General features: G+C 26.6%; 4 protein-coding genes across 8 annotated transcripts; 3 read left to right on the top strand and 1 right to left on the bottom strand.

Annotated features, from left to right (window-relative positions):
• Positions 1-1,194: 1,194 nt before the first annotated feature.
• On the top strand, positions 1,195-7,250 carry LOC112593494 (spermatogenesis-associated protein 5). The gene is made up of 9 exons (XM_025337887.1): positions 1,195-1,598; positions 1,725-1,898; positions 3,049-3,498; positions 3,566-3,941; positions 4,011-4,293; positions 4,363-4,836; positions 4,898-5,062; positions 5,129-5,289; positions 7,108-7,250. Exons 1-9 carry the CDS (start codon positions 1,409-1,411, stop codon positions 7,109-7,111), a joined length of 2,277 nt encoding a protein of 758 aa, XP_025193672.1. The 5' UTR covers positions 1,195-1,408; the 3' UTR covers positions 7,112-7,250.
• Positions 5,302-7,525, bottom strand: LOC112593497 (transmembrane protein 41B-like). The gene is made up of 6 exons (XM_025337892.1): positions 7,234-7,525; positions 6,885-7,041; positions 6,676-6,804; positions 6,389-6,587; positions 6,188-6,326; positions 5,302-5,613 (listed from the first exon to the last, which is right to left on the bottom strand). Exons 1-6 carry the CDS (start codon positions 7,265-7,267, stop codon positions 5,447-5,449), a joined length of 825 nt encoding a protein of 274 aa, XP_025193677.1. The 5' UTR covers positions 7,268-7,525; the 3' UTR covers positions 5,302-5,446.
• Positions 7,526-7,595: 70 nt separating this feature from the next.
• LOC112593495 (thiamine transporter 1-like) lies at positions 7,596-24,165 on the top strand. 4 transcript variants are annotated; one of them, XM_025337891.1, is made up of 10 exons: positions 7,596-7,678; positions 18,145-18,272; positions 18,745-18,915; positions 20,018-20,234; positions 20,875-21,018; positions 21,135-21,274; positions 22,207-22,309; positions 23,157-23,349; positions 23,721-23,862; positions 23,940-24,165. In XM_025337891.1, the coding sequence occupies exons 2-10, from the start codon at positions 18,147-18,149 to the stop codon at positions 24,048-24,050; spliced, it is 1,347 nt and encodes a 448-aa protein (XP_025193676.1). In that variant the 5' UTR covers positions 7,596-7,678; positions 18,145-18,146; the 3' UTR covers positions 24,051-24,165. The 4 variants fall into 4 exon arrangements, with proteins under 4 accessions (XP_025193676.1, XP_025193674.1, XP_025193675.1 ...); XM_025337889.1 differs by lacking the exon at positions 7,596-7,678 and adding an exon at positions 17,350-17,654; XM_025337890.1 differs by lacking the exon at positions 7,596-7,678 and adding an exon at positions 17,692-17,845.
• On the top strand, positions 9,653-15,046 carry LOC112593493 (nuclear pore complex protein Nup133). Of its 2 annotated transcripts, XM_025337885.1 has the most exons (4): positions 9,653-9,779; positions 9,855-9,980; positions 11,265-11,340; positions 11,659-15,046. In XM_025337885.1, exon 4 carries the CDS (start codon positions 11,669-11,671, stop codon positions 14,957-14,959), a length of 3,291 nt encoding a protein of 1,096 aa, XP_025193670.1. In that variant the 5' UTR covers positions 9,653-9,779; positions 9,855-9,980; positions 11,265-11,340; positions 11,659-11,668; the 3' UTR covers positions 14,960-15,046. The 2 variants fall into 2 exon arrangements, with proteins under 2 accessions (XP_025193670.1, XP_025193671.1); XM_025337886.1 differs by lacking the exon at positions 11,265-11,340.
• Positions 24,166-24,927: the final 762 nt, after the last annotated feature.

Here is a 24,927-nt window from a genome sequence, read left to right as displayed (position 1 = left end):
AGATTCTCATATTATTCTATTCAATAATGTCATACTAAAATACCGTAAAAAAAAACGAATTTTTTCTAAAATCAATTTCAAAAGTTATAAATTATAACAGTGAGGTAAAAAACGGGAATAATATGGGACAGACTTGAAAATACGGGACAAAAAGCGTTCTGAAAGAAGATAGTCAGAGGAACAGGACATTAAGTTGAAATAAAAATCCTGTAAAAAACAGGACGTATGGTTACCCTAAATTATAGTGGTTACTTAAATAAAAGTTGAATTTATGAAAAAAATGTAAAGGTTGGTTATCAAAATAATTAACAGTATGCACACTATATTTTGTAATAGGTATTTTAAATTGTTACTACATTTTGTAATCGTACCATTTATAGTATGTTATAATATTCTATTCACACGACTTTTTTCAAATGCATATAATTTCTACCAATTAAGACTTGTATTACTAGCATTAAAATTATAACGTGTTTCCATTTAAACTTTATTTGTAAACAATAAAATTATTATGAATCAAATATTTATAAATTTCAAGATATAATCATAAGGAAAGACCGTGGGCCGTGACCCGAAGTAAACCAATCTATTTTTTGACATTATTATTAACTTTAGAACCTTTAATTGTATATTATATATTTTATATAAACTCGTATCTTTCAAGTTATATAATGTCCATCTATCCATCTATTTAAACAATATATTCAATCAATACATTATAAATAGGTATGTATATTTATGTTTTTAATATTTATAATATAATTTACAAAATGCAAGTATGAAAAATGTATATTATTCACCAGTACTGTTGTAACAACAACGATCAACGGCTATAACAGTATAAATCTTAAAACCTATGATTTTTGAACACTTCTAGTAAATAGCAATTATATTAAAATAATAATATTATTGTAATAAATGAAATTGGAAGTTCCATAATGTATTTTCTAAGAATTTCTCCCAGTATCTGATCGTATTTTGTATAATTGTATTTGTCAGATAATCCTTATCGATTGTAATTATTTTGAGGAATAACTATTTTAACTACCAGCTTTCGGGAAATTTGTCTTCATCGTTTGCTAATTTCTAGAAATAGTCAATAGATATTATTGTCTATTGATAATATTATTATTGTTGCAATGAAATAATTCTAATTTTGGAGTTTTAGGTGTAACCGTTTTTAAGGCTGCAAAAATATGCAACCAGGCCGGGGGCCACACTGCGCGACACTCGTGAGTTTTGATCAGTTTTCGAGGTTCGGGTGATAAACGGACGGGATAGTATATTGTTTAACACGAAATTCGAATTCAAAAATCAAAACACGACCACCGACATCGGCCTCTCGTTCGGCGGTTCGATTGTTTTCTCCTCGCCGCAGCCGTCTGCCTCAAATCGCAGACAGTTCGAAATGACGAAACCTAGGCGTTCTGCCGGACCCGCTTTTAAGTATCGCACGTGCGACACTTGCATGTCGACGTTGTACTTCACGGATTTGGAAACCCATTTCACCGACCATTGCCCGCCGAGCACGTCAAATTGGACCCAGGCATTCGTCAACGACCATTGCCTTTACTCGTACGCCAAGCTGTACACGAAAGGTACGAGACGTTTGTGTATTTTATCGTACGCAGCACGGTATGTTGTGTGCTGTTTGTCGACAACACTACACAATACGATATTAAATTTAAGTTAATACTGTGTTCAACGCGCAACAACGTTTACAGATGACGAATACATGGTGGGAAATGACAATGTGGTCGTGCCGATTGCTGCGATTCAGTTGTGTGGCTTTATGCTCGGTGAACCGGTCATTGTGAAGTGTGGCAACAAGACTTTCGTCAAACACATCTGGCCTTCAGACGATTTGCCACTGTCAAGTGTATATTTCTCCAAAGAAGGTTGAGTGATTATTATATCTAATCCATGGGCAAAACTAGGGTGTCATTTTTTCGGGGAGATCAAATTTGTTTTGATGTTGGTTCATTCACTCCGCACTCCTCAGTAATAAAATTATAATGTGCTATTACACTACAACTCTTGTAAAATCGTAAATTGTTTTTGTATAATTATTGTTCTTGGCCAATTTTTATTTGTCGCATAGAAATAACAACCTTTCACAAGTTGCTAAACTAATAAGATTTGTGAAAACTACTTGTTGCAATTATGTTTTATATCGGATGCGCATTTTTAGTAACGACTTGTTTAATATCTAGACTTTCTTTAATACTAGGCAATTTTTGACCATAAGTGTCAGTGATTTTAAACAATCTACTAATATATGGATTACATCTTTGAAACAGATTACAAATATATAATTAATGAGTTTTGAAACAAAATTAGTATTAGTTTTAATGCTAGTGTCGGTTGTGGTCACCACATAGTTTTAATTTTTTTTTTTTCATTATCATTGATGTTTTTACATTTATAAATTTAAAAATACTTAAATATTTCTTATTAGTCACAGTTGATAGTTATATTTAAAATAATAAATAAGTTGTAAAAGCTATATTTTAAATACAATTAACATGGTTTATAATCATGATTGTCTATTGCTCAATGTCTAACAACTATGAACTTAGACATTTTTACCATACAGAATATTTAATAACAAGTAAACAATAACTAATAGACAATATCAATTAATAGGAACCAGTATGGTACTGTAGCATATTCATGTTCTTCTTTAAAAATATTTTGAAACATAAATAGATTGTTGGGTATGTTCAATAGTTCATAGTGGCTTTTAGTAGGTTATGATAAATATGTGCTATTTTTTATATCATTAAATTGTATAAATGATTAAAATAACTAAAATATTATAGTTAGTCAATTTGAGACTTTATTTGAAAAAAAAAATTAAAAAGTTTCATTTTTTTCTTTTAACAAATACTTATAATTTTTCATCATCATATTTTTTTTTTTTTTTTGGAAAGGGGTGCTAAGTTTCCTCTACCTCCAAACTAATTGTGCCTATTATACCGTAACTTGATGATTAAGTTATTTACTGTTTATTTTATCACTTACATTTATATTTTTTTGTTATTTTAGTATTGACAAACGAATTAGATCTGTTAGAACATGTTTCTATAGAGCGATTTAAAATTCCACCTTCTGAAGCTCAAAAAATTGAAATCTGCTTATCTAACAACGATCAATTACCAGATGGAGAATTCATACGACACCTATTAACTCACATTTCTAATAAATATGAAGGGCGTATCATCAAACCTTCAGATTTCTTATGTTTTGACTTTTATGGACGTAGTCTAGTTTTAGAAGTATCAAAAATTTTTACTTTTCCTAATGTTGAATTAAACGAACAAATGCAAACTATGAATTTAAACAATGAACGATTTTATCATATTTCAAGTTCTACTACATGGAATATAATAAATCATCACAACAAAGATATTATAACTTACCCAATATCAAATGTTGGTGGATTGTTTAATATCTATGAAAAAGTAATGAATGTAATACAGAAATTAAAATATCAAAGTAAGCTAATGTTAAGTTGTATAGTAAAACCAATGTACTAAATATTTATTAAGTAGATTTTTTTTAGATGTTTGCGGTTTTCTTTTACATGGTATTTCTGGAACTGGAAAAACATTATTAGCAAAAACTATAACTTATTCATTGAAAAGACATGTGGTTGAAATAAAAGGTTGGGAAATTCTAAGCAAGATTTATGGACAGTCGGAAGCAAAGTTAAAACTATTTTTTGAAGATGCTATTATTAATTCTCCTAGTGTCATCCTAATTGATAAGTTAGAAACATTAAGCAAATCAAATGAATCTTCAGACCTTGAAAGAAGGATTATGAATACACTTCAAACAATGTTTGATTTGTTAAAATCAACCAAACATAATGGAGTTGCTATCATTGGTACTACTTGCAACTTAAGTTCTGTTGATAGCAATTTACGGAGACCAGGAAGGTATATTGATTTAATTTGTTATTAACTCAAATTTTTTTATACATATAGTTATCATTTTTATAAATTTAGGTTTGATTACGAGATTGAATTACCAGTACCAAATGAATTGCAACGTAAAGATATTTTGACAAAACAATTGAATCATATTCAACAAGAAATAAGCGAAGAAGAAATAACTTCCATAGCATATCGAGCTCAAGGATTTGTGGGAGCTGATTTGTTAGCTGTAGTTAACCGCGCATTAACTGAAGCAGCAATTAATAATGAAAATGTCACTTATAAACATATGTGTACTGCTATAACCCAAGTTAAACCGTCAGCCATTAAGGAAGTAATGGTTCAAGTACCTAATGTAAGTTTTTACCCAAAATTTTATTATCATTATTTTATAAATATTTTGATTTATTATATATATATTTAGGTCAAATGGACAGATATAGGTGGTCAAGATGACATAAAATTAAAACTAAAACAAGTTGTTGAATGGCCTCTTAAACATCCAGAAGCTTTTAAACGTATGGGTATCACTCCCCCGCGGGGTGTCCTATTATATGGGCCTCCAGGTTGTTCTAAGACGATGATTGCTAAAGCTGTAGCAACAGAGAGTCACTTCAATTTTATATCAGTAAAAGGACCTGAACTCTTCAATAAATATGTTGGAGAATCTGAACGTGCTGTCCGAGAAACATTTATGCGAGCTAGAAGTGTAGCTCCTTGCGTTGTATTTTTTGACGAGTTGGATGGTTTAGCTGGTGAAAGAGGTATGGGAGACAGTGGATCAAGTGGGGTTCACTCTAGAGTCTTAGCTCAATTGTTAACAGAGTTAGATGGTGTTCAACCATTAGGGAATGTCACTATTTTAGCTGCAACCAATAGGCCAGATCTTATTGATTCGGTAATAAAAATTTTCAAATTTTATTTAGAATTTTATTTTTAAATAACATCATTTTTCTTAGGCTCTCTTGAGACCAGGACGATTAGATCGTAAAGTATATGTTCCATTACCAGATAAAACTACACGTTTGGAGATATTAAAACTAAAACTTTCAAAAATGCCAATATCATCTGATGTTGATATCAATAAATTAGTTGAACTTACTGAAAACTATTCTGGTGCAGAAGTAAGTATAAAAGTTATTTATTTATTGCATAACATACATTGTAAGTATTAATTATATTTTTAAAAGGTAATTTCAATATGTCATGAAGCTTCATTGAAAGCTTTGGAAGACAATATAAAGGCAGAACAAGTAGAAATGCATCATTTTGAAATTTCACTTCAATCATTACGACCTCAGACACCATTATGGCTTTTAAAAATATATGAAAAGTTTTCTGGAATTCAAAGGTAACAAAACTATTTTAATTTGTTATAAATTATTTTGCGATGTTTATATATTATGTTATAATTTATGAGACATTGTGACATAAGGAAGAGGCATAAACAAGTAGGGAATCTAGACTACACTAATGGAATGTCCTTCAATATGGCAGTCAACTTTTTTTCAGTCAAATTTGTCTCTTAATTTTGCCTTAAATAGTACTGGTAGTAATGACAGGGCAGCAAATGTTGCCAAGAGTAGGACGGAAGACCATGACCAGGTAGATTCTGATGCCACCTGATGTAAAGTTTGTCCAGCTTGTACAACCAACACAGATGGTACTGCTACTCCCTGGAATTAAAATAATAGAACCATGAAAATGTAGTCATTAAATTTATTTTTTATCATGCAGTTTGTTTATCAATTTAATCACAAATATTTATCAATTAAGTTATTCAATATTTTTACAAGATGTCCAAAAAACTAAGATATTTGATCTCAAATTTTTTGTTTTTGTTTTCTCATATTTTATAAAAAAATAATAAAGTAATTTTTTTTTATCTAAAATTTAAAATTTACATTTTTAATTTCAGATTGAAATAGATTATTACTATTTATGTAGATTACAAAAGATGAAAATACAGTATACATTTTCTAAATTATCTGCTTTAAAAAAAAAATAATTATAGTGCAAATATTCAATAGAGATTTTTCTTTCAATAAAAATATTTAAATAATTAAACTGAAAATATAGGTTACTATTATTTAAAATTCAAAATCCAATGTTGATTTTATCTCAAAAATATTAAGTATAGTATACAATTTTAAAACTCCATAAACCCTTAAATATTTCAAAAATATTAATAACTCAAACATATTTTTAAACTATGGTTTAAGGTTTATTTATTTTTTTTTAATATTTACCAAAAAAAGTTCCTAACCAAAATGGTATTAACGGAACATCAACTAGTGGTGCGCATACATTTATAAACCAATTAGGTAAAAATGGGGTTATTCGCAAAAACATTATATAACAGAACATATTGTCGTTGTGTTTTTTAACCTGAAAAAAAAAGTAATTATTACTGATTGCATTGACACACATTATATTCAATAATCACCAACCAATTTTGCATATGACTTGATTCTATCTGGGAAATATTTATATGCTAATCTCCTTCCGATTGTCATTGACAGTAAGTAACAAAAACATGCCCCCATTGCTGAACAAAAACATATGATTGCTAATGCTAATACAAACGGGTATAAAAATCCACATAATATTGACAATGAAATTGAACCAGGTATTGCAAATGTTTGCAAACTGATATTTAATTAATATTTAAGGTAAATTAATGATAATTAAATGACAATTTGTTAAATTATTGATTTTCAATGTATTCAAAGGATACAATATGTAACAGAAGAAAATTGACATAAACACTTGAGTGTAGTATGTATCCTTGTAATCTTCCAAGACTCTACCCAAGTTTTGCATGTCTGTGGTATTCCGTGGAATTTTGATATATTTTTTTTCCTCCCTTTAAACAATAATTAATATAATTAACATTACTCGCTGTTTAGTATATCTTTAGTATAAAATTAATTTTTTACTACATACTCAGTCAAATGGGGAAAATTGTAATATAAATATGCTAAAATAAGTAAAGATGCTAAGAATATGACCACTAATATAATCACTGCTTTTGTGGTAGACATTGTTTGGTCATTTTCCATCTTTAACTGTGTTATTGTTGTTGTGTCGTCCACTGTTGACACTGAAATTAAATCATAAAACTTTCATAATTTAATAACCATTAATATTGTATTTGTTTGTGTTTCAGATGAATAAGACTGTTAATAGAACACTTAAAAATACAATCAAAATATTACAGTTGTTTAGAGTGATGATTTAAAAAATGTTGTTTTGACGTGCGTTGTTTATTTATTAATTTTAGAATAAAGTTTACCAGATTCGTTTTTCACATTTTGATCCACATCCATGTCGTGTGTTGTTGTCTCCTTTGACCTAATAAGCGAAATCGGATAATGCTTTTAGTGAGCTGGTAATTCGTCGGTGAAAAAAAAATGTGAATAATTCAAAACCGATGATTATTTGATGACAATCGACAATATCTCATCGTTTCCTATTTCGTCGGTCATCTGTCGCCGTATGTACAGCATAATAATGTTATAATAAATTATTGTTTAAAATAATGAGGATTTTGTACACAAACCAACGAGCTTATAACAATAATATACATACGTCATTTACAGATCAATGATAATGATCATCGGAGGAGGTAATTCTTGAATTTATTTAGAAATTGATACACTTTCTCGTTATCACATTTCACATATTGTTCATCTTAAAACAGCTGATTTCACAAATTATTTGCGGATATCCTTATCTCGGTAAGTATGAAAAATATGAAGTTACAGCGCCCCCCGTGGACACAGTAGAAGTACAAAAAAAGTAGATTAGACGGCTTTGAGTTTAGCTTCAGCATGTTGTCCGCCAGTAAAAGCTTATGATTTTGTATAGCAGTAATTTAAAGCTTATTAAATTAATGAAATTTGTCCATGAACAAATCATTCAATTTCAATATAAAAAGGCAGGCAAGTTGGTATTGTTGGTAACACTCTGCTGAAGTGCTGAACATTAAACGTCGAGTTGGTCGCTGTTATGGATATGTTAAATTTGAATTCAATTATATATCAATAAATACAAAAAACTGAAAAAACGATTCTGAGCAAAACGGTGTATCAGGCATCAGCCTATCGCCGAGTATACTGACTATACTGCATTTTTTTTTTTTTTTTTTTTTATGTAGCTGTTGCCTATTATAAAAACTAAAAAATTTATTTTACTTTTAAGATTACGGTAAATTGATATCATCTTTTACGAAAATATTGTATTTACCTATTTAGTTATTAAAATAATATAATATTCTTATAGCATATTATTTCATCTCTTATGATTTGGAATTTAATAATATCTTTGTGAAATAATAGAAACAAATAATGATATCTCAAAAGAAATCAAATAATATGTCATTACATATACCTACTAAAACTCATAATAATATAAATATATGGGTAATGCTTGTAAAAATTTTAAGTTTTTAAGTTCCGTTGAATAATGTTTTTAAATTATAACAAGTTATGATGCACCACTGCACCAACATGAAACTGATAGAATATTTATTTATTTTCAAATCTTCTGTCTTGCTAAGTAAAAACTTAGAAAACTAAAAATTTATATTGTCTTGGTAATATCAAAAAAATAACCTTAGAAAAAATAAAATAAACGTATATTTTATACATTTATAGATCTGTTTAAAAAAGAATAAATACAAATTGACCAAACGGGATAGAAAAATAACATATTTAAAATCATTTGTTATTGTGTACGTTACTACCTATATGAGTACTGAATAATATAATACATAATATCATCAGGTAAAATGAATGTGCTCAAAGTTTGAATATACAGCTTAATGTACGCAACATTTAACATGGTGTGTATTTAAATATTTTAAGTACATTAAATATTTATTTTAGGAAATGAACGTGTGGAAGCCACATATATATCTATCCGTAAACCATAATTGCTAAATATACTGTCATTCATTTCACGAATAACTGCAGAAAATTTAATATGGGCATTGTATTGTAGATACCTATGTCGTAGAGTTGAATCGTCTTGTTTAAATAGGACTAAAAAAAATGTGTTTTCTTTTACTGTTCTGATAATTTTGAATACTTACGTTAGTGTTGAGTAAAATATTGAGTTAGCCTTAACACCAAAGCAGCGTTCTAAATTATAGAATCGATGTAAAAGTGTTTAATTATTGTAATAAATCGCATTATAAGTACTAAAATGAAATTTTTTTTCTTAGTAATTTCTATTTACTTAATTTCATGATATTTTTTAAAAATGAAAACAATTATCACCTTTCTGTTATTTATTAATATTTTTCGTATTACCTACTAGACGACGTTTTAAGAAAAAATAAATATTTTCAAATCTAATCAATCTTAATGCACAATAAGATTAAATATTAGGTTTAAATTTTAGTTTAACATTTCTTTGTATCTAAGTAGAAAATCATTTATGATTTTTGAACCTTTCATATTTTTCTTCGGGGGAGGTTGATACTAGGAAATTAATTTTGTAATAATTAATAATACATTACAGTATTATAACGAAAATACAAATTAAAATAAAATATATAATAATTAAAATCAGTGGTAATGCGATTTGTTTTACGTTTATAGCAACTTTCAAGTCGAACGCATATAATATTTTTATTCCATGAATTGGTATAACCGTTTTTTTTTCTTTTTTTAATGGCTGTTCGATATACCATTTATACCAGTTTTGTATTATCTAATCATGTTTTACTTATCAACGTTCAACGCCATAACCGCAAAAATCGTGTTTACGAATGCTACCTAATACCTATAACTGTTGTAACTTTTTCAAACAAATAAACAGACGAGTTTTTTACCGGTAATTATTTTATAACAAGATCAATATTAATTTTATTTATTGCTTTATTCTAAATACTAATTACCTTTTATATAGGTTAGATAATTGTATACTCAAGAGAACTTACGGTTTTATTTTAAATATCTGCAATCATTTGAGTGAAAACTGCAGTGGACGAACAATACACTTTTATATTACATAATGTAATATAATTTTTTAAAGGTACCTATGTTAATAATGATTAAATAGTAAATACATTAAAAAAAGTAAAGTATTTAGTCGATTTGATTTCCAAAGTTTTTTCTCAATTTTTTTGTTTTAATAAATGGTTTGTTTTTATTAGCTAATTTGTTGATGTGATAGGCAATTTTAATTTATAGAATTTATTTACTTTTTAAATACATATTTTTTAAAGTGTTCTATTTACTCTGGATAAATTAATACTGTTAATTTAGTTTAGACGGATTTTTTAAAAAATTAGAATAATATATATAATTGTTAGTGTTTATGAATTATTAAATTCAGTATAAAATTTCTTTTATATGATTCCAAGATAAATTGTAGTTGACAAAGTTGTATACCCTTTATTGTGATTATTTTTAATTTTAATTTTTGTTTGATTATTTGGGTAATATTAAAATTTTCATGTTGTTAATCATATAAATAAAAATTATATCATTGATAGAAATTTTAGTTATTAATAATTGATTATGAGTTATAAGTTATGATAATCCTCAGTGGTCGTAATCGAGCGGGATTTTTCTTTACTTTTCTTGATCAAAAAAAGATGAATGAACATACCTAAAGACCTTTTTTATAAATTTTAAATTTACTTATATTTATGACATAATTTATTTTTATTATTTTGTAACGTTTATTTTTTTCTTTGTATTCATTTTTACATTAATTAAAAAATTATTTAAAATTAATTGAATTCCTTAAATAGTAATTACTTTTGTACAAATAATAAAAAAGATGATATCTAGTCATTAGTTTAAAAGTTAACTTCTTTTATAGTCTTAATTACTCCTAAAGTAACTAAATATACATTATAAAAAGTATATTATTTTTATTTATTTATTTATTAACATTAATAAAATAAAATATTGTTTATTTCTTTTTTCAAAAAAATGCTGAGCATGCCACTGAGCCAAGAAACCTTAGCACATTGATGGTTTTATTAAAGATAAACTAAAAACTAAATCTTAATTGACTACCTATAACATAACCATACAGTTATACATTAAATTAGCTACTTATTGAAACAATGTAGCTTGATGTTTATTGTTTAGTATAAATGCATTTAATTAATAATTATCATATTGAAATGTTTATATATTTATACAATAGTTATTAATACTATTAAAATCAAAAATGATTTCATAACTTTCATGAAAATTATATGAGAAGATAAAAATATTTCTTGTTGGGTACTTATTTAAGGTTAATTTAGAAAATATTTTTTTCCTTTATTTTTTCTTTTCATTTTTGCATAATTTGTTTCAGAATTTTGTGGATGAATTATTTCTGGAATTATAAATTTACGAATATAATTTTATAATTTAATCTATTTTTAAACAAGGTAAGTTTAGTTTTCATATTAATTTTAAATCTTTTGTCCATTTAAAATAAATACTCATAAACCTTAAAAAGTATGATCACATGTTCATTTGTAAAAGTTTTTGTTTATTTATTCATATTATATAAAAAAAAATAAGTATGTTTCAAATTTAAATATGTAAGAGTTGCCTATTATTAAATTACAAAATAATATAATATATATGGTTATAATATGAGTATATTTTATCAAAGTTAAGAAATATATAAGATACTTAATTCATTTGTATGACCATTTAAATTACAACTTTTTTATATTAATTTTAGTTTTTTTTTTTTTTAGGCATCTTATAATGGCTTCATTTGATTTAAGAAGAGAACTTCATTCTAGAGGACCTCCAATAAATTTAAATAAAAGTTTGTCTACCAAAAAACATACACTTCATTTTGATGGTCGTTTTGTTAGCAAATCAGACAGATATCAGTTAGAATCATATGGTCTATATACCCCTAATCCTGTTCTTGAAGGATTAAGTATATCTAATAAGAGTAAATTAATATGGTCGGCTCGTTTATCCGATAGTCTATGGGCATGGTTTGTTTATGGTCGCAAACTTCTTGTATGGAATGCAGAAAACAATAAAGAAAATAAAACAAATCCTTGTTTTGAACTTGGATTACCAGCAAGCGAAGTTGCTCATCAAGCTGCCCTGATTTGGGTTTTTGAACCTGAATTAAAAAAGTCTTCTTCTCATGCTTGTTGTATAGCCGTGTCTCCTGAAGGGTTGATACGTTTTTGGAGAGATGTATATGACGAAGTAGAATATTTTGAATACAATACTGATTTGATGGGAAAGGAATGTGAATTACTACATCAAGTTGACAGTTCAAGATATATTTTGTTGACAACAACTGCTGATTTGGTCATGGTAACAATCAACATGGATTCTGTTCGTCCTCAAATAAGTAGTAAAATATTGACAGAGTCTACTGGTTGGTTAGGCAATATATCTATGAACTTATCATCTCTTGTTTTTGGTTCAACTGGTCAGCAGTCTGATCCTAAAACCATTTGTGGCTGTGTATTAAAAAGTTCTTCTGACTATACTGAACGCATTTATGTAGTAACAACTAATGGTACAACTTTAACCAAGTGGAATGTTTCAAAACCAAATAATGAAAAACAATTATTTGAAGTAAACTTAGCGAATTCTTTACAAGAGAAATTTTCAATTATGATGTTTAATAGTGTCAGTACTGGTGATATGGATATGGAAATTATTGACATAAAACCAACTAATAATCGTAGTGAAGAGGTAATTGTTCTCATACACACCAAACCAAACCAAGCTTACAATTACTATATATTAGCAACTATACAAATTCAAGATAGTAAGTGTCCTATTACTTCATTACATGTTCTTAATAATATTGAAAATTCGTACTTAAATGAATCTACACCTCAACTGCTAATTACTGAACAACAGGCATTTATTTTATCTAAACATTACATCCTTGTTGTTACTTTTGAACCATTTCAAACTGATGTCATTGGTGTTGATTGTGATTTAAAATTTGGTGGAGGTTCAGTAGTAAACAATTATGGTATGTTTTTCACTCAATCTCATTGTTTAACTGTAGTCACTAAAATAACTAATGTAGAGTATGATTTCAATGAATCAAGAAGTGTTCTTCAATCTCCAGATTTAAATCAATCTGTTGCTATAACTGCTGAAGTAGAAAGTGGTAGCAACGAAACTAGATTAAAGTCGGCTTTTCTACAGTTTGTTAGCCGTAAAATTGACAATTGTAGAGCACTAGTGAAACAAGCATGTCCAGAAGAATTAAATTCAGCTGATGAATCTAACCTTGATAAAACTGTATTTAAAGTTGGAGAAGATCTTGTTAATGATATACCCATTAATGATCCACGTTGGTTAGGTGTTCATGGTGAACCTACTATCAGATCATCGTCAATGGTAATATTAAGTCATCTAGAAGAAAAACAGCAAGCAATACATTGGTATCTTAAATTTTTACAAGAGCTTGGATTATGGGATCGTATGAGGCAAATTAATAAGTATGAGACTCAAGTCTATACAGGATGTGCTTTAAAAGATTTGAGTGAAAAATTACAAGCTACATTAACGTTTCGAAAAATTGAAGCTGAACATAGTGAACTATTAGATAAGTTAATAAAAGAAGCAGTCGAAAGCAACTGTGATAGTTATTCTTCACCACCAGGCCTTACACACATTGATAAGTTTTATAAGCAAGTCAGTATGTCACATGTTCTTTTGCAGAGACTATGCATGTATAGTGAAGAAATTTCTTTTACAAATCGTAGTGCTGTGGATATATGTTTAATTTTATGCAATGTTAATAGAATATTAGTGAAAGTGCTTTGTGCTGTATTAGATTACAGAAGACAGAACATTGAATTTTTCCCGATTGACAAACAAAAACAATCAAAAATATCTTGGATTTTATGTGAAAAAAGTGAAGGCATATGTTCTGAGCTTATAAAACAAATAAATATTAGTCTTGAATTCGCTAAAAAGGCAAATATTACCAAGGAAGTTCGTTCAGAAATTTCTGATCAAGTTGCATTTTTAGTAGATGCCTTACTATCCAGCTCTATTGATGTATTTTCTGAAATGGACGGCAACTATATACAACTTAGGTATAAACTACTTAAAAAACTTATGGAGTATAAAGAACACCACAAAGTAATTGAATTGGCTGAAAAATATACAGATCATAGAGTTATAGTAGAGGTTTGTTCTGAAACTAACAATATTGATTTATTGTATAGTTTTATGGACAAACTTTATGAACAAAATTTTCGTCAAACAGTGTTTTCTTGGTACTTAGAACAAGGTAAAATTGTGGAAATGTTACGTAATTTTTGTCGGAAACCTAAATATGAACATGATATAGCATTAGCATTAGAAGCATATCCAAAGTATGGTTGGATAGCTGGAAGTCTTTCTGAAAATATAAACCTAACGTGTGAATCCTTAAAACAGTGCTGGTCCAAGGAGGAAACAAATGTGCTTAGAAAACAATATCAATTGAATTTATATAAAATGGCAATTTTGGCAAAAAATGGGCCATTAGCTAAAAACCCAGAATTAGATGTAATAGATAGGAATTTGGAAGTTATTGAACATCAAATTAATATTCCTGAGTGTGTTCTGGAGTTATTGAATTTAAATTTGAATAATATGCGCGTTTTATCTCCTGAAGAAATTTTCAATCTATATTTACACAAAAACAATATTACCTTGGATGAAAACCAATGTTTACGAGCTCTGTCCGTGTTACAATTTGTTCAAAATAAAGAAGAACGTGATAAACTCAGTCGCTATTTATGGTGTGAAACAATACTAAGAGAGACATTAAAATATCCACTGCATGACGAAGTGGTTGATAATCCTATTCAACTTATAGAAAATCTTTTATTCTTCAAGACATTAACACTCATGTATAACAAAGGCCTGTTAGATCTCTTACCATCCTTAGACTGGTTGTTATTTGCAGATGAATTAGAAAACTTCCATTCAAACACCATGTGGCAGTTTGTTATGAAAATGGGATTTGAACATTGTTTAAGACCTGCTGGTGTTAGTATGGATTTTTAAACTTCACTTGTTCAGTAATTTATAAATATTGATTTCAAGATTAATTTGTTTTTTTAATATACTTATGTGTATTTATTTTAATTTTGTGTACATAATATTTTGTAACAATCTTAAATTTTTATTAAATTTGGTTTATTATATTGGTTGGTTATGAATTTATTATTTTAATAGTGTCCCTATAAATGCATGTAATATCCATTATTTTAATTCAATGTTTGATAAATTATATTATGCTGTTTAATGAAATGTTACAATAACAAACTTTACTTGAGAATTAAGTTACTACCTAAAAAAAACAAATTTTCTAACATTAATAGTCACTAGTCACAGTAGATTCTATAAACAACAAACATTAAACATTATGTTTATGATGATTTTAAATAATTTGAGATTATCAAATTATTATTAGTTATTGCTTATGGTCTTAATTAATTAATATAATATTATATAAATATAAGTTCTAAAAAAAAGATTGTACATAGGTAATAATTCAAAAAGTAGGTATATCTCTAAATATTGAGTATGCTAATTTTAAAATAATTAAAATATTATAGGTATAATTGTTAAATAAAATGATGAATAATTATACATTTCAGTAGTTATGTACTATGTCATATGTTGTATACTTTTCATATGATTTAGTAGCGTTTCACTTGTGTAAGTTAAAATAATTTTTGAAGTACAATGTACATATTAAATTAAGAATAACAATCATAAAATTATTAATCACAAATTTTACATCGTATTAAAACGTAGTAAACTAATATTGTGACATTTATATTTATTGAAATATAATTCTGAATTTAATCGAATACGTAATTGTACAATTCGGACGTACATAAATTCTTCAAAACAAATCATGTTATACTACTTATACATATTTTTTAAATTATTTAATTTAATATGTGTTGGCATATCACATGTTATTACATGTCTTAGACGTAATCACAAGGAAAAAAGTATAGTAACGGTCTAATATGCGATCTACACACTGATTTAAAGTCCAATACTCGACTACGTCATAAATGTAAAATATAAATAATTTTAAATAACCGTTTTTCTATTCCATTTCTCAGTGTCGTCTATAACTGTATTATTTCAGTTTATATTGTTATAAAACGTATTTTTCATATCGGTCAAAAAGTTATCAAAAATGGTTTTTGGATTTTGACACGATCCTCACCACTCTTCTTGGAATTTTCTGTCTAGTAAAGGAGACGCCCCATTCTTTTTAATATTATATTTGGATTTTATAATATTCTCCATAGGCCTTCAATTTATCGAGTGTGGGCTCCTGTTTCCGGGTCAATAAAAAATTCTGAATGATTAACTGTTTGATGAATATTATATCCATGTTGATTTAATGTCGAGTACTCTCTTCATTGGTCACTATAAATTGTCGTTCCCGTTTTTATTTCATTTTCAATCATTTGTAAAAGAGTTTCTCGGTCCCGTTTTTCTACGATAAAAAATCTCCGTTCTAATAATAAGCACTAAACGAAAATAACCGCGATAAAGAAACATGTAGATCAACACAATCTTATCGGTAGGTCGAGTAATATTTGTAGGTCGCGTATTGGACCGTTATCGAAAGTATTAACACGATAAATTCTCGCGTCTCGGTGAATAATTCGCCTATTCCTCGTGAACCATGAGTTCATTTTTTAATATTGCGATCAAAGAAAGCGAAACAATTATCTGGCACTTATCAAATATCATTGATTATAGAACAGCCTATTCTATAATCAATGGTATTATTGAAATACACGTCCCGAAAATCCAATTACTGGCAATTACAAACTATAGTCCGCGACACGAAAAGTGGCCCCTGCCCCCTGTGTACCGCGACCCGTTGCTGCTTCCCTACCAGTTAGCCTTTGACTCTCAACCTATACTACATAATCCGTGGCTGCACCACTCGTAATACAATTTTAAGTTTTCAATGTTTTTTATTTGATTTGAATAAACAAACGATTGATTTATAAATTATTCAAAGTATTTTCAGTGAATTCATTTTTAATTCAAAAAAACGTGGCAATTAGTTTGATTACGTTATGAACCACTGAGGCGAAATGGCCGCTAGGTTCGTGACGGGCAGGGGCCACTTTTCAAAAAAACACTGACCAGTGTCACTCCCCCCCACCACAACCCACAAAGTAATCTTGTATTATTCTCATCTTCGTCTATGATACCTATCGCGATTCACGCTCATATCGTGTATCTGACAGATACTATCTGCATACCAATAATACCGCCCCATCGTATACTTACTGATGCACATGATCTATGCCCAGAATAAACGAGGATAAGAATTAAGAAATAAGAATATGAGATTACCTACTTGTGACCGTAGGTGCACTGGGTAGTGTTCTTTTCTTTTTTTTAGTATAATACGATTCGTGAAAATATACAAAACCATCGTACCTGTGTAACATGATCCCAGAAACTCAAACAATATTGTTATATAATGTTTATGTAATAACGAATAATATTGTATTACCTTCTGCAGCGCCAATCACCTACACGTAGATGGATACTGGATAGTATTTAGTAGTATTAAGATACCTACCTACCTAATAAATTTAATAGAATGTCAATAAATAATATTAATAGTCAATCAAAATAAATAATATATGGCTCACAATTAGACGATAAAAAATTAAATTTTCTAGTAGTGGGTATAGGTATTGGGTAGGTATGTATTTTATCTATTTTTGTTGATTAAAAACGTGATGAGTATGAATGATTTAGTTTATTTTATAAGAGTGCCGGGCATTGGATCACTTCTCACTTTCTCTTATACATATTTTTTCTTATCATAATTAATTACCTAGTCAATACCTACCTACAACCTACTTAATTAAACTCGTGGTCGGTAATGGTTTGGTATGAATTTAGTAGTTTAAAATTGTACGTTTATTTACAGTTAAAATAATAAGACTTCAGGAAAACTATTGAATTAAAAACAACTTACAAAAGTTTAGTATCTCCCTAGCCATAATTTAACAATGTTAATTTAATATATTATGCATTAACCATACAAATATAATATACCTACTTTACTAATACTCTTAGTGCCTGAGCATAGATTTAGATTTTAGGTATCTATTTATAAACATTTGAGTAGTTAATGCTTATGAAGTGATAACTAATTAATATAATTGGCTTTTAATAATGTTTTACAGTCATGGAAAATTGGAAAAAAATTACCTATGTGGTTGCCGTTTTTATGTTTTTAATACAAGTACGGCCACTAGAACCATATTTAACACCTTATCTCAGTGGACCAAATGGAAAAATTTCTCTTTCAGAGGTATGTGTATAAATAGTATTTTTTTCTAAATTTTTGTTTTAAAATATTTCTACCAATAAAAAAAGTATTTATAATTTTTTGTTTAAATAACAATTACATGGTCATATTATTTGATAAGTTATAATTACTATTTATTTTTGTATGAACTTAATTATAATGTAAACTTTAAAATAGTGTATAGTTATAGTAACTAGAAAGTGTAAAACTAAAACTAGACATTATGTTACAGAAATAATAATAAATAGGTACTTAATGCAGTATATAACAATTGACAACATAATATAATCTAACTGTTTTATTATTAAAATTGTGTTAATTGTGTAATTTTTGATATTTGTAGATTTTCTTTCCATATTCTTATGAATTATTTATTATTGAGTGACCTACATAATTGTTTTTGTACCCAATTGACATAACTGTATCGCTAATTCGTAGTTGAGAGTTATTATAATCTAAATTTATTATGTTACAGGTAGCTAACTCAATGGAATCTATAAGATCATACTCTGCTCTTATAGCAACATTGATAATGTTAATCATCTCAGATTATCTTCTATACAAGATGGTGATCATATTCTTGACTTTATGCTCATGTATCGCTTATATTATCATGGCAAGTTCATCAAGCTTAATAGAATTGAAAGTTAGTACTAATATTAATAACATATTTATTTCATAATAATGTTAACAATGTTATTATAGTATTAATTAATACTATAATAGGCTTAATTGTAGGCTAATTGTATAGGCGTGGACTTGTTAACTCTACAAGATGGGGGCACATACTTTTTATTAATGACAAATAACCATCGTACCAAAATAACATTTTTAGAGGAATAAAAATATATATATGTAGGTATGATCGATAAATGACAAGACTCATGAAATAATATTCTTTTCAATAAACTTTTTTCATAAAAATTGTTGAAAAACTCAATATTTTTTAATTAGCAGTACCTACCTAGAAATAGTAATAATGGTAATCATAAATATTTTAAAGACAATGCTTTTTCAAAGCATTTATTTAGAGCAACAGTTTCAAACATTTTTCTCGGCGGTGTCCTTTTTTGGATTAAATTCTGCCACGGTGCCCTGCTGTAAATACGTACCATGAAGAATACTCATAAAAAAAATTAACTTAGACTTTCATTGATAGGTAATAATTTTTTTATAATTTTACTGAATGTAATACACTAGGTATAAGTATTCTAGGCATTTAGAAAACTTGAGATTGATACATTTTAATACTTGGAAAAAAATGTATTTTAAATGTGAATAAAGTAACATTACTAATGAGTAATGCAATGTGTGTGGCTGCTTGTATTTGGCAAAGTTTAGTAATATCTGGTATTATTTTTTTTGCCAACTGGAGTCAAAAATCAGATTCTGCGTTGAGGCGGTTGCGGTATTTGATTTTAGTTGTAGTATAAACAGAAAATCTTGTGTAGCAAAAGGTAATAGTGTATTTTTGCCTTTTCACTCAAAACCTTACATCTATTGTGTTTCAAATTTAGCCAGAATTTAGCATATAAATTGTTGTTAATCAAATTTTTTGATATCAGGTCTGAAGTCCTGATTTAATTGATTAAAGTTTATTTTTATGAGTTACAGTGCCATAAGTGCACTACATAGTTTAGTAACTGCTGATTTAGGGGTATTTATATAGCAAGCATATATTTTTATCAGATGTATATTGTGCGACCAAAATCTGCGCATGCCTATGAGTATTTGTGTTTAAATTATAGGTGTCAATGGTCTTCTACGGATCAGCTTACTGTACCACAACTGTTGCTTCATGTTATTTATTTGCTTTTATCAATGACAGAAAGCATTTTCAAAAGTCTGCTAGCATTGCGGCTGTTGGTTTGGAGCTTGGAAAATTCTTTGGTGATGTCTCAGGGCAAATTATAGTCAGCTTAAGTGGAGGAAACTACACAGCACTTCCATACTGTAATGCATTTGGTTAGTATTTATTAATATGTTATGTTGAATTTCATGTAAAATCCTACTCTATTTCTTATTGTTAAATGACAATTATTTAAATAATATCAAAATAAACACTTAATTCTACTATAATATATCAAATGTTCACATAATAATAACTAAGAGTTGTATTTTTCTGACAACTATACAAGAGCAATTAAATTTTTAAATGATATATAGTACCTATAGGCGATACAAAGATACAAATAAATCAAATAATTTTAAATATTGGTTTTCTAATAACTTATTTGTTTATGATTAAATTCAGTATCATTTTTAATACATATTATGTAGTAGGTACCATAATTTTGCTGTGAACAAATTGTTTTCTTAGTCATTCAAAATCTATTTCAGACAACTTATTAAGTTATAAATTATTATCAATTTATTTAATTCTTAGTTTTAAAATTAAATGTATTTATCTTTAAATTTTCTTGCTATAATTGTACTATTTAATTTAAATAAAAATGTATGACAAACGTTTAAGTATATAACAATATTAAATTACAATATTTTTATTTAGTTTTATAAGCTCAGCATTAAATTATCTACTATCAGATATTTTGTAATTATGTCAATACCTATAAGTTCATTTAGTAACCAAAATATATTTTTTCAGCTATGTTCTTGGCTACAATATGGGCTTTTTTATTTCCTTCTTTGAATAGTAGGAATTCTTTAGAAACATATTCACCAAATGAAAATACTACGCTTCTTAAAAACAGTGAAAAAATTACATCCGACTCACATGAAATAAAACATTGTAAGTAAACAAACATTAAAAAACCACAATTTTCAAACAAAAGATGTAAAACTATATACAGTAAATAAACATTTATGTCTTGTTAAAATTGTATATTTACACTTTTTTATGTCTAGGTAATACCAGGGTAGATAAAGAATATAAGATAATAATTGTTTTGAAACAAATTTGGTTAGATTTTAAGACTTCATTCTCCAAAACAATTATATTAAAAAAATCTCTTTGGTACATTTTTGGTATGGCAGCATATGTTCAGGTACTTATTAAAATGTTTAAACATTTTTTTTTAATTTAATAGGATTATGACGTATGAAGTAACAATAATTCATAAAAAGTTTTGCATGTTTAATAACTTTATATCTACCAAAAACTTAATAAGTAATTTATTTTATTAATAAGATATATTATGTGTTATAAATATTTTTGTAATTACCACGTCTATTCCAAAAATTAATTTGACCTATGTCTAGAAAGATTAATTTATAGGTACTAGTACATTATGTATTAATGACTAATGTTATTTAGCTTACCCCTTCCATTACAAAAAAAAAAAAAAAATGAAAAGTATGTTGTTATATAGTAATATTAATAATAATTTATATTATAATAATTAATTCTATCGTTTTATTTTAATATAATGTAATATTGAATGATGATTACATGATTATTTCAAAATAAAGATTATTTTTAAATTAAAATATCCAGGTAAACTATTAATGAGTTGTATTAACATTAAATGCAAAGTAAATAAAAATTTACATATTATAATGATGAAATTAACTAATTTTGCAGTGCTCAACTGTATAGACAATCAATTTATGAGTACCTATGAGCTACGACACAATGCTTTTATCGACATCATTGATACATTTATGGTTAGACAACAAATTTCTCTGTATCGTAGTAAATAACATACTAAGTTATAATAAATAAAATGGCTTCATATTATGTCCTACGCTAGGTATGTTTCACATTATAATAATTATTATATGTAGAGGTGTCAAATAAAATATAAATTATTAAGAATTTTTAATCAATTTATAGATAAAAAAAAAATTATTTTTTAATTTTAATTTCAGAATAACAATATTTTCTTTATTATTTGTTTTTACAAACAGTAAACCATCAAAGTTTATAACCCATTTTGGTAGGGGTCAAGATAATATTTTAATTTTTTGATTCTTATAGATTTTAAATAATATTAATGTACTGTACTCATTTGTCGTCTATAAACATGGTAATAATGATGTCTTGTCAAATGGATTTGCTGAGTCAATGGTCACATTATGTGGTTAGTATTTTCAAATTTAATGATTAATTATTAATTATTTTAATTTTAAAATATGTATCTGATTAATTGACCTTTTAAATAATTATTTACAATACTATTTAAGACATAAACATTAATTTTATAGATATTATAAATAATCATTTTTAGTTTTTTTTTGTTTTGTTACTTCAGCTGCAACTTTATAATAAAGATGGCATAGAACTTTTTGAATTTAAAATAAGAATAATTCATATAGAATTAAGAAAAGGCTTAAATTTTTCCAATGTACTACTTACAAAATTTATATATACTTCATAGAAATTTCTGTTACTATTTTCTTTTGCATTCTTATAATTTTTCTATGGTCAAAACTTTAAAAGTAACATATTACAATATTAAAGAAGGAAGAAATAGAGAAAGAGATAAATTAGAGAAATTAAGTCATTTAACTATAAAATATAACTTACTAAAAAAATAAAAATAAAATAATAATAATACATGAACCCTTTTACATGGTAACATGGATAAATTGATATTATTATTTTTATTATGAAATAATAACTACTGCCTTATCACTTATTAAAATATTATTTCATAAGTAACAACTTTTTATAGATATATTTTATACAATGTCAGTGTAAAAAATAGTCAGCAAAGTTTAAGTATGCAAGATGTCTTAAAATTTATTAATAATCTAAAAATGACTGAAATTATATCTATAAGGTTACAATGTTTCAAAATTGCAGTATATAATATAAAAAACAATATTTGATTAAACTGTTATACATATTTGAATTTAAATAAAACAAACATAGTATAATGAACATTGTTTTAATTATTATTATTTATTAATATATTTATGTCTTAGGAGCTTTGGGTGCATATCTTATTGGTAAAGTGCAATTGGATTGGAATTATTATGGTGATATATTTACATCATTTTGTTCTATTTTGATGGGTGTTTTCATGATATCTTGTTACTTTTATGAGCGTATACAATTAATATATTTGTCATATATATTATATGGTCTAGTTAGTGAAGCAATTTTAGTATTAACCTTGTAAGTATAGAATTTAATAACTTTAAAAATAATTCAATAAATGGTATTGTTGTGGTTAATTATGTCACATAGTTTGAGATGAATAACAAAGATTATACTAAGCCACTAAAGTATCTAATCATTTGTCCAATTATTTAAATAATATAAATAAATGTAATTCAAGGCAAAGTATATTTTATAGTCAAATAAATTATTGTATGCTGGTTTTAAAGTTTAAGTTCAAATATGAAATATTAAAAATATGTATTAAATGATTTTGGTAATGTTGATAGCAAAAAAGGTCTTGAATGAGAATACTACATAATTACCTAATAAAAATGTAGCATTTTATTTATTTTTGTTTAATTTGTATGATTTTTTTTTGTTTTTAGATCTGAATTAGCAAATCATCTAAAAAGTCAATGTTTTTCCCTTATAATTGGGTTTAATTTATTAGGTGCTTTAGTTATGTCAGCTATTATGACATTTTTCTTTGTTCAATTTAATTTTTTAGAAATTACTGTTCCTGGAAGAGTAAGTAAAAAATATAATATTATAATTTATGAATGTAACATAATTATTGTATGTATGTAATTATTATTTTGTTTTAGTTTTTGTTCATTGGTGGTTTGTACATTATCCTTGGAATCATGTTTTTGATTATGTATTTTTTTGAAGGCCGAAAAGGAAAACAATATATGCTGACTGATATTTATTATTAATACTGTTAATATTGATATACATCACTATCTCAAATATTTTTCATAGTTATTTCTAGTTGATATAAATTCATTCATAGAATTATTTTAAAAAAGAGCATCAAATTATTGTTATAAATCATTAATTCAAGTATTTTTCATAGTTATTATTAGTTAAAAATTATTTTGAATGTATTTATCATTAAATAAATGATTTTAAAGAATTCATACCATTTTTATTAAAAAGGATTAGTAAAGAGTAATAAATAAGAATTGTTACAAATATGAGTAGGAGTATAAGTTTTAATATGACATGTGTCATTAGCTAATAGTTGGAAATAATTGGTTGAATTTTTATCTAATTGTATTTAGCTTTAACAACTAATTATTAGATATAATTAATATTTATTACATACCTTTATTTTATTTTCTTAAATTTTAATTTGATTTATAAAAACTGTTTTATTTTTAAATTTTAAGGGGGTTATGCGGTTAGGCGCCTAAATTATTCTTTTCCTGTTGTTTTTCATGGATTCTTATACAATTTAAAGTTCTAATAAAATGTGGTTTCACTGTTACCTAGTTATTAGATATATGTGGTTTACGTTTTGGCTTTTGCCATCCAGTGACTATGTGTTAGTTATAAATGGTTAAAGGTTAAAGCCAATTATTAGTCTATTAATTATTTTTTCATATTTCCTATTGTTAATATTTATTTTATGATTTATTCCATTTTAGAAGGTAGGTAAGCATTAGATATTTATTTGTTTTTTATATGTCGTAGATTTATGTATTTATTTATTTTAAATTTATGTTTGTGATAAACTTGACGACTTAGTCTGCTTATTTCTTTTCCTATTATTGTGGCCTAAAATAAATAAAAAAAAATCTATTTTTGAAA

This window comes from Melanaphis sacchari, unplaced genomic scaffold, assembly GCF_002803265.2.
Source record: "Melanaphis sacchari strain LSU unplaced genomic scaffold, SCAv2.0 Contig209_pilon_pilon, whole genome shotgun sequence".
NCBI classification, from domain to species: Eukaryota; Metazoa; Arthropoda; class Insecta; order Hemiptera; family Aphididae; genus Melanaphis; species Melanaphis sacchari.
The sequence above is the reverse complement of the archived record's forward strand: the minus strand, read 5'-3'. Positions and strand labels throughout refer to the sequence as shown.